This window comes from Triticum urartu, chromosome 2, assembly GCF_003073215.2.
Source record: "Triticum urartu cultivar G1812 chromosome 2, Tu2.1, whole genome shotgun sequence".
Lineage (NCBI taxonomy): Eukaryota > Viridiplantae > Streptophyta > Magnoliopsida > Poales > Poaceae > Triticum > Triticum urartu.
This window is the reverse complement of record NC_053023.1, coordinates 109,572,648-109,583,428: the sequence shown is the minus strand read 5'-3', so window position 1 is coordinate 109,583,428 and position 10,781 is coordinate 109,572,648. Positions and strand designations below refer to the sequence as shown.

Below are 10,781 nucleotides of genomic sequence, written 5' to 3'. Positions count from 1 at the left end.
ACAAAATCAGATGTAAATAGTGTCAAAGTACTATTCACCCAAAGCTGCTACTATTCACATTCGAATTTGTCTTTTTTGTATCTCCAACTATACATTGAGTTTTGAGCTGATTTTTTTGGAGCTATAAACATACCTCACAAGAATGTTGTCAAATAATTTCAGATTTTTTCGAAATGACTAAATATGAATTTTGAGGGTTGATCTCACGATCTCACCTATACATGGGATCTCATACAAGTCTCCCCCTTTCTTTCTTCATTTAATTGTATGACACATCATCAAAATTACCTGGTTGGCATGCATGGTACTAGCTATGATACTACCATCACAACTAGCCTTATATGCAGTCACGTATACAGGTAACAAAAGCCATTAAATTTGAGCCATCCAATTAGGAAGATCCAACGGTCCATATCACTTGTTACTCCTAAACTATATAGGAGTATAGATATATACGGGACCGGCGACGCACACAAACCCTAATTCGAGAACCATCCCCTCCGACCTAGGCTATGGCTTTCATCGTGTCCAAGCTCGCGCGGGCAGCCCTCGCATCCCGCCCCGTTGGAGATATTGCTGGTGTCCTCCCCCCGTGTCTCCCCCGGCTCTATCTGCCGGCTGGTACCAGCCGTCGCATGTTTGCAGCTGCAGGTAATCCCTATGTTGAGAAAGCTATTTCGTAATTTGGATCTGAATCCTGATTGCCGAAATTTTCAATGGAATTCTCTTTCTTGGATCTGAATTTTATATCTGAAATTCCCGCATTATGTTTATAGCCCTTTCAGAATTTGGATCTGAATTCTGAATATATAGGAATTCTCCTTACTTGGATCTGAATTTAATACCTGAAATCCCCATATTATTTCCTATTATAAGTAGATCTATTTGAATAAGCATGTTCATTCGGACATCTAGCAAGGATATTGTTTATTTACTTATGCCAGCTGCCTTCAATCAAATCAATTCCGCTGAGAGCAATAGTAAAAATGATTGTATTTTTCTGCGTACCACAAATCAAATTGTAACTATGTGCTACTGAACGGCAGGCGGTCCCAAGCCAAAAGAAGCACCTCGAATATATCCCCTTGTTGATGAGAATTCCATTAAGTCGAAGGAATCCCTATGGGCCTTGTATGAATGCTGGTGCAAGTATTGGAGGGTATCCCGTGACCGTGAAGAGATGGTCCGCCGGTTCAAGTCATTTGAGGCTGCTGCACTGTGGGTGTACAAAATGAACAACTCTGGGTGTTCGCAAGTGTCTCAACTGGGCCCGTATTCTGATATGTCACAGAGGGAGATTGCTGAGCTGTTACCTCCACTTCCTGAGTATGATGATGAAGACATAGAAGATACCTTTTTATCAACGGTATGATTGTTTTCTTATTGCCTTGTCTTTCTGCTATCTTTAAATAGCAGTTATTGGACCAGGGGTTACCTATTGTCTACTTAACCACAGGCATTAGTAAGAAAAATCTAGTCAACCACTAGGCATTAGCAAGAAAAATAATCTAATCTCTTTCTGACCTACTCCTGTGTAGGTTGTATACCAAGTTTTCCTTCAGTTTTAGGTGTTCTGTGTGTTGCTTGGTTATATTAGTTCATCTGGTTTTAATAAGAGATATATTTCCTGTATTTACATGCATGTCTTCTGTCTGTGCAAAACAAGATTTTATATATAGTGAACATGTCTGATGGTTTGGTTTTTGTTTGGGTGAAGACGGTTCTTTCTCCACCATCAACCTTGTTATCTAGAGTCCTGCACTAGACCATCGCTAAATTCTGTTAAGGAAAGTGTAGTGCATAAAAGTCATTTGTGTGGTTGAGCTGCTTAGATCATCAATATTAACTGGTTAAGCATTGTCAACAACAACTATGACCAATTTCTACTGTAATCATGAGAAATAGGTGGCTGGCTGGCTCGCAAGTCACAGATCCAAATCCAGGTGACGTTAAGGCACTGAAGCTTCGTCTGCATTGTTTTATGCTTTTGGGAGGGAGGATGCAATTAGTTACCCATCAATCTTTTGCTCCTACTACATTTTTTACTTCCTGAGAAAACCCTACACAGGCTCAAATTTTGATCTGTTTTAAACCCTCCATGGCAACATGTGTAAACAAACACATTTTAAATATGCTCCAACTGCCATGTAGACTCAAGCTTGCCAGATCAAAATTTCAATAATATATTAAATATTTATGTTATTTTAGGGATTTTGTTATGGTGAAAGTATCTGCAACAAGCAGACAACTAAACGGAATTTACTTCTCTGTTCTAGCAGTAGTTGTCCATTGTTTTAGTACAAAGTTAGTACAAACTTGAGTCACTTATTTTGAGACGGAGGGAGTACATCTTTGTCTCTCTATCTTTGTTCAGGTGCCAGGTGAAGATTTGGGGGCCCAGGAGCTTGAGCAGCCCTTAAATAATTAATTGGAGAAATCATGAACTTGTTTTACTCCATCCGTTCCCAAATATATCTCTTTCTAGAGATTCTAAAAAGTGACTACATACGGAGCAAAATGAGTGAATATACACTCTAAAATATGTCTACATACATCCGTATGTTGTAGTCGATTTGAAATGTCTAAAAATACTTGTATTTAGGAACGGAGGGAGTATTTGGTGATAATACTGTTGTACTGGGATTATTGTCGTTTTCTGGTTGTTCTCATGGAACCAAGTTAGAATTGAAATAACTTTGTGTTATTGCTCTAATCACCTTTGCATTATTGCATGCTTAACCTGTGGTGGTTAAGCAGAGATTCAACCCCTGTGTCGTATGGTCATTAGATAATCCGAATATCATAGATGAATGATTTTAAATGTTTGTCCAGTATAAACAATGATACAGAAGTAGCAGTAGGAGTCATGGGGGGCAGCGTTCTGACACGCCTGAGTAACTTTGAAAGTAGGAATTCCACGTGGTTTTTCATCATTGATGTGTTCGGTTCAAAGGAATTGTGAATAGTGAAACTATTCCTACAGATACCAGGGGAGTTGGAGCATCCGCACGGAGGCAAGTTTTTAGCTGAAGCCCGAGAGAGATGACAGTGTGTAGCCAAATAAAAAATTATAGAAAGTACAACTTGGTAGTTGGTATTTTTCACGGGAAAGATAACATCTACTCAGACAGTCAGACCAAAGGAAACACCCTGTTGGAAACCTATGGTTTGCACTGTTCACCCACCTTCACTTCCTATTCTTTTATTCATTCCTTTGCTTTCCTCTCCTGCCGTCCGAACGCAGCCTTATTGTTTCACAGCTGTGAACGGGGCCTAAGAAGGGACGCCTCGATTTGTGTGGTCTTGCTGGTCCGTCGAACAGATTATTAGTACATGCATGCCACTCCCCCTCACAGCTACGGCGGCCTTGCTTGCTACGACGGGTAGGTGATAGAACTTTGTCGAACGAGGCTAAATTTTGTGTTTGGCCCTTTTCTCAAACCTATTTGAGGTCTGACCCTAGTTTGAATTTTTTTTTTGAGATCTGACCCTTTTGCTATCGTCAGGGACCATGGTGGTAGGGTATAACAGCCTACTGCCAAGGTCCCTGACGGTAGGGTTGCATGCCATACCGCAAAATCCTCCTAAGTATTGAATACAATGCATGCTCGTGCCTATCGCCGAGCACCTTGACGGTAGGGTTGTATAGGCTACTGTTTAGCGGCGGTAAGCTGTTACACCCTTCTGCCATCGACTTTGGCGGTAGCAAAAGGGTCAGATCTTGAAATTTTTTCAAACTAGGGTTAGATCTCGAATAGGTTTCAGAAAAGGGTCAAAAACACGAAAAAATTGCCCCCTGCGGTACGAAACACCGCCTCCTTTGCCGCCCATGGCCGTGACTTAGTAGGTTTCCCCTCTAGGAGGAGTTCTCCAACAGCCTGGAACATCCAGATCATGTGACTTGGTAGGTTTCCCCTCTAGGAGGAGTTCTCCAATAGCCTGGAACATCCAGATCATGTGATGGGAAGCTGCTTCGATACGTCCTGCGTAACCCGAGATGACGGGTTGGACAAAGAGGTATGCATTGAATCTTATTCCGGTTAACTATACTTGTTGAAATGCCTCGATGTTGCTCTGTGATGTGATGTGTGTTCTGATCTCGTACCTATTCGTAGTTTTGCAGCGCAAAAATAGAAAATTTGCTGGTTCCTATGTGATGTCGTGCGGGGGGTGGCAGGGTGGGGTGAGGGGGGGGGGGGGGGGGGGGGGGGGGGGGGCTGCTATGTAGATTTACTCACCGACACTGATTTCAGTAAAATTCAGGTGGAGCGCGCCACTAGACAGAACGCCGTGTCCTTCTAGGATGAATGCATTAGAGCAGTCGATTCGCAAGTACGCGGAAGAGCCTAAGAAAAGCCTAATAATACCAGAACTAGAACTAGGCCTGAGTTTCGACTCGCTTGGTGAGGCGTATGGCTTCTAAAACTTGTATTTGTGGGAGATTGGGTTTGGAATCAGGTATGGCAACAGCAGACTGAACACCGTGAGGACGAAATCAATGAAAGAGATCGTGTACAACTACTCGGGGCGTACTGAATTCTGCTTAATTGTTCTGCGAGACACGATGGGCACGTCAAACTGAATTATTTCGGTTAGCCTTGACATTTTGCTTTATTTTTGTGCAGGGAAAGCCAGAGGCATAGAACAGCAGGCCATGTAGATGCGAGCGCCCAACCATTCCATGTCTCTGACGATGGGAGGGAGGGTGTACTGGCCGTCTCACACAAATACATCGACGTTTAAACAAAATATTTGATAACACAGTTAAGGGAAAACAATGTCAACCTCAAGAAGGTGTATAGCATTATTGGCAGCTCCTTCGGCTTGGTTGAGAAATTGGCGTTCACAAAAAGAATCCATAGGAACATATGCGGCAAGATAAGTCATGAGCAAGCTGACGATAATGTGATGAAAACGGCGGAGGTCTTCGTGGACATTGTTGACTTTACTTACGGAGTTCTTGCTGATAGTGATAGTAGGGGGAAGACTTTCGATGTAGACAAATGGTCAAAATCAGATGTGATAAAAAATAGTTGTGTGTTTTAATGAGCAATGATCCACGCTTGTTCCTCAAGTTCGGAATATTATTCGAGATCCAAAGGAACAAAATGATCGAGCTATATCTTTGCATTAGATGAAGTGCTATATATTTCACTCGAACATGTGTTTACAAGGGGGTGTCAGGTTCAGACGGAACCGACGCAACGGTTGCTTGCCAACAGTTATTCCAAGGAGGGATTAATTCCTTAATTACTATGTTAATTAATCTTAACACTCCTTCTAATCCATGCTTGTCCAGGTAGCACCATCATCTTGAAAGACTCCTTCAAAAACCCTGTGGGAAAAATATAAACAATATAGTGTTTGATATGTTGCCAAAACTCCTTCAAACCCAGTGGGAAAATAAAAAGAAAATAATGCAACATATAATAGTTATTTCCTCTTTCAACTCAATATGAAAACCCATAGAGTTAATGGGACAATAAATATGCCGTATATACATTCCTAAAAACCCTAGCGGGGAAAACATAAAGTATGACATTATTTCATGTTGATATTACCTTATTAAAAACCTTTATGAGAACCTGTAAAGTAAACTCATGAAGAGGAAAAGGGGTATAATATGATGCTTTGAACAGGAACAATGTAGGAAGATACCACCCCTGATTCTTGCAAATTCCGAAGTCATCACACACCATTCCATGAATATATTTTTGGAATGTAGAAGTTGGTAGAGACTTGGTGAACAAATCGATCACATAATTTGTCTTGCAAGATATGCAATATAGCGATATTGCTTATTACGTAACCTGTTTGCATCCGGGCAACACAAGCAACATTATCTTTAAGATAATGGTTGGTGGATGTAGCCACAAGGCTTGTTTCGAAGACTCTCATGAGATGGCTATCACACCTAGCAGGAACACAAACTTTGTCTACAATCTGACATAGTAGGATCTGATCGGTGTATCCAATAATATTAGTGTCTAGATTTCTCTGAAACTGAAAGATTAGGACAAATGTTTGATGCCTTGAAGATATTGAAAGATATTCTTGAGCCCCAACCAATTATGTGTGGTTGGTCCAATGACACTAGGATATGGAACTCTATGTCCCAATATCGCATTCCCATCAACTCATGGTTTTAATGGATCTTTCTCTATGTCTAGAGAATGAAACCATGCGAGTTATGGATGCATAAGATTTGTCCACAATCAATTTCTCTAATATAATCAGGATATAGACAACATATGTACCATGAGTGAAGGTGCTCGAGGTTTTACCCAAATCCTTCGTCTCAAATTTCGTCATTTAGATTATCACACGATTAACATGTATGGGTAATCATCAGTGTAGGAGTAATCCTTGTGTGAAAGGAAACTCACTATGTTGGTTGTACCAAAATATATCGGCAACAAATAATTTGTATAGTGACTTATTGATTTTACACAATATATGTTGCATTTTGCATTTCGATTCAGAACTGAGATCCCATTAGGAACCATCTATGTCTGAATCTAGTGATCCACATGGATATGTAATCACCACATCTATCAACTACAGAGATAGATGATTCTATACTACCAATGATATAAGTTATCGGAAAGAGATTCCACCTATGGAGGATAGTTGGGTATCTGCATGGACCCTTGTGCTAACTTGCTCTATGTTTCACCATCTCGTTGTTCTCAATTCTGTTTCCAAAAAAAAAACTGGTGTAGGTACTGCTTATGTAAATACCTTCCCTTTATTGAGCAAGTTTATTTCTACCTAGATATAACCTTTGCTCGAGTCCAGTTCGAGTGTTGTCACACTTGGTCATGGCCATGGTCTTTGGATCTGAATTCATTTGAAAGGATTTTGCAATCTACTTGAGAAATATTATGTCGACAATTGTAGACTTCTGGTCATATGATTCTCTAGAATCTATATATGTATATATACAATTGATGGAACTATTGTTACACATCGTGACTGATCGCGATTTCCCAATGCAATCGAGTCGGGTATTCTGATGTCCCGGTCATTGTGTGCACTATGACCTGGGTTGTTGTAGGTATCCCATCCATTGGGTGTATACTACCAATTATGTGTCTGTCAATGTGAAGTTGACTTGCATTTAGTGATTCAGAGGCCTCGATATCCTTGCTTGCAAGAAGCTGAATCCTGATGTACTTTTGCTATACATCTCCCCCCGTTGCTTCGAACGGGGAGTGGAGTGTATTTTTTGGTACCTTCACTCTTTGAGGCATTTTTTGCAGGATTGTAGGATTGTGTGATGATACGTCTCCAACGTATCTATAATTTATGAAGTATTCATGCCATGTTTACAACAATTTTATATGGTTTTGGTATGATTTGATTAGAAATAATCCGGACTGACGCTGTTTTCAGAAGAACTACGATGGTGTCGTTTTTTGTGCAGAAATAAAAGTTCTCGGAATGGGCTAAAAATTTACGGTGATTTTTTATGGACCAGAAGAGATCCACGGAGCACCGGAGCCAGGCCAGGAGAGCCACGAGGGCACGACAAGACTTGCGGGCATGCCCACCCCCTAGGGTGCGCCCCTCGAGCTTGTAGCTGCCTCGTGGACCCCCCTGACGTGAGACCACCGCCAAAAATTCCTATAAATACCAAAACCCCCAGAAAGAACCCTATATGAGAAGTTCGCCCCCCGCAAGCCTCTGTATCCACGGATACTCAATCGGGACCCTGTTCCGGCACCCTGTCGGAGAGGAAAATCATCACCAGAGTCCATCTTCATCATCGCGGTGGTCACCATGATGAGGATGGAGTAGTTCACCCTCGTAGCTGAGGGTATGTACCGGTAGCTGATGTCTACTACACAACTTTATTCTTGTAGACACGTGTTGGGCCTCCAAGCGTAGAGTATTGTAGGACAGTAGCAACTTTCCCTCAAGTGGATGAACTAAGGTTTATCAATCCGTGGGAGGTGTAGGATGAAGATGGTCTCTCTCAAACAACCCTGCAACCAAATAATTAAAAGTCTTTTGTGTCCCCAACACACCAAATACAATGGTAATTTGTATAGGTGGACTAGTTCGACGAAGAGATGGTGATAAAAGTGTAATATTGATGGTAGAAATATATTTTTATAGCCCGAATAAATAAAAGCAGCAAGGTAGCAAATAGTAAACGAGCATAAAAATGGTATTGCAATGCTTGAAAATGAGGCCTAGGGTCCGTACTTTCGCTAGTGCAATCTCTCAACAGTCCTAATATAGTTGGATCATATAACCACCCCTCAAAGTGCGATGAATAATCACTCCAAAGTTCTTATCTAGCGGAGAACATAAGAATAAATTGTTTGTAGGGTACGAAACCACCTCAAAGCTATTCTTTCTGATCAATCTATCCTAGAGTTCGTACCAAAATAACAACAAGCTATACTTTTCGATCGATCTAACCAAGAGTTCATACTAAAATAACACCAAAGCAAATTCAGATTCGTAATACTCAATCCGACACAAAGAACTTCAAAGAGTTTCCCAAGATTTCTACCGAAGAAACAAAGACAAGAACGTGCATCAACCCCTATGCGTAGATTACCCCAATGTCACCTCGGGAATCCAGGAGTTGAGTGCCAAAACATATATCAAGTGAATCAATACGATACCCCATTGTCACCACGAGTATTCATATGCAAGACATATATCAAGTGCTCTCAAATACATAAAAGAATTCAATCCGATAACAACGAAATCTCAAAGGGAAAAACTCAATTCATCACAACAAGATAAAAAGGGGAAAACACCATATGATCTGACTATATTAACAAAGCCCGCGATACATCAAGATCGTGACATCTCAAGAACACGAGAGAGAGAGAGAGATTAAACACATAGCTACTGGTACAAACCCTCAGCCCTGAGGGTGGACTACTCCCTCCTCATCGTGGTGGCCGCCGGGATGATGAAGATGGCCACCGGTGATGATTCCCCCCTCAGGCAGGGTGCCAGAAAGGGTCTAGATTGGTTTTAGGTGGCTATAGAGCCTTGCAGCGGTGGAACTTCTGATCTAGGTTAACCCCGAAGGGTTTCGGAATATTTGGGAATTTATAGGACAAAGAGGGGGTGCGGGAGGCCACTGAGGTGGGCACAACCCACCTGGGCGCGCCCTGGTAGGGATGGAAATGGGTACCCATTACCCATGTACCCTGTGGGTAAAAACCCTATTAGGGTAAGGGCATGGGACAACAAGTTACCCATGGGTATGTAAAAAGGGAAATCTCAAACCCATCGGGTAGCGTGGGTATGGGTACGAGATCATATAACCCATACCCGCATACCCATGTACCTTTATAAATTCTAACAAGTACGGAAAAATTACCTCTACCCTTTGTTGTGAGTTTGTGAATTTAAAGTGTATGACTATGTGCTATTATTTTTATGACTATGTTTTGATGCTTTGATGTGTTGTTGTTTACAAGAAAGTGTTGATGTTTATAAAATGTGTTGTGTTTATGATGTATTGTTGTTTATAAGTATGTATGAATATTATTATGTGTTGTTGTTTATAAATTATGATTGTATGTTGTTGTTTATGATTACATTTCATTCAAATTGATGTTATTGAAACATGGATATTTTTACCCACGGGTACCCATTTACCCTGTCGGTGATGGGTATGGGAAAATTTTGTACCCACTAGCGGGTATGGGTATGGGTGGTGGGTAAGCTTAAATGGGACGGGTAAGGGTATGGGGTGGCTCCACCCATACCCAAACCCTGCGGGTGCCATCCCTACGCCCTGGTGGGTTGTGCCCCCCTTGGGGCACCCCCAGGTGCCGCTCTAGCCCATCGGGAGTCTTCTAGTCCATAAAAAATCCACAAAAAGTTTTGCGGTGTTTGGACTCCGTTTGATATTGATTTTCTGCGATGTAAGAAACAAGCAAAAAAAGCAACTGCCACTGGGCACTGGTTCAATAGGTTAGTCCCAAAAAATGATATAAATAAGTTGCTATAAAATGATTGTAAAACATCCAAGAATGATAATATATTGGCATGAATACTTCATAAATTATAGGTACATTGGAGACGTATCAGCATCCCCAAGCTTAATTCTTACTCGTCCTCGAGTAGGTAAATGATAAAAGAAATAATTTATGAAGTGTGAATGCTAGCAAAGTGCATAACTTTGATCAATGCCAATTTCAATCACCTTTTCTAGCATCATAACAAAAATTCTTTCTTATAAAATTTCTCATGTTTAAAGTAGCAACCAATTCACATGTTAAGGTTCAAACAATGAATTCTCTTGAAACTCGACAACCTATATTCTCAGTCACCAAGCAATTGTAATTCAACTTATTCAACATAGTTTAAGTAAGAGCTCCACATACTCAACCATCATATAGTCTTCTATGATTGCTTACACTCACCGCGTACACATGAGCAAAACGTTTCAACCAGACACATAGAAAGATAGGGGCTTATTGTTTTGCCTCCCAACATATTCACCTCAAGGGTGATGCCAACAATAATAACTCATGGTACCCATATTCAACTGGACATATGTGCCTAGATCTTTCCTCACCACATGATGCTTGCCAAAAGAGAAAAATAAAAAGGGAATAGAGAGAAAAACTTTGACTCTTTGCATAAAAGTAAATACCAAAAAGTAAAAGATAGGCCCTTCGCAGAGGGAAGCAGAGGTTGCCATGCGCTTATTTATTTGTATGCTCAACCCCTTAGTGCAAAAGAACGTCACATTATATTGCCCCTTATGATAGCAACCTTTATTATGTAGTCTGTCGCTT

The 10,781-nt window shown here is 41.0% G+C and overlaps 1 protein-coding gene across 3 annotated transcripts; it reads left to right on the top strand.

The window, feature by feature from the left end:
• The first annotated feature begins 454 nt into the window (after positions 1–454).
• On the top strand, positions 455–5,122 carry LOC125536174. 3 transcript variants are annotated; one of them, XM_048699339.1, is made up of 3 exons: positions 455–651; positions 1,047–1,366; positions 4,626–5,122. In XM_048699339.1, exons 1-3 carry the CDS (start codon positions 513–515, stop codon positions 4,641–4,643), a joined length of 477 nt encoding a protein of 158 aa, XP_048555296.1. In that variant the 5' UTR covers positions 455–512; the 3' UTR covers positions 4,644–5,122. The 3 variants fall into 3 exon arrangements, with proteins under 3 accessions (XP_048555296.1, XP_048555294.1, XP_048555295.1); XM_048699337.1 differs by lacking the exon at positions 4,626–5,122 and adding an exon at positions 2,375–2,713; XM_048699338.1 differs by lacking the exon at positions 4,626–5,122 and adding an exon at positions 1,906–2,358.
• The last annotated feature ends 5,659 nt before the right edge of the window (positions 5,123–10,781 follow it).

Bases quoted from the DNA above. Each gene is read 5' to 3' on its own strand.
- LOC125536174 (XM_048699337.1), top strand. From the start codon at position 513: ATGGCTTTCATCGTGTCCAAGCTCGCGCGGGCAGCCCTCGCATCCCGC. The intron at 652-1,046 runs GTAATCCCTATG...ACTGAACGGCAG, and splicing joins TCGCATGTTTGCAGCTGCAG to GCGGTCCCAAGCCAAAAGAA. The intron at 1,367-2,374 runs GTATGATTGTTT...ATCTTTGTTCAG, and splicing joins AAGATACCTTTTTATCAACG to GTGCCAGGTGAAGATTTGGG.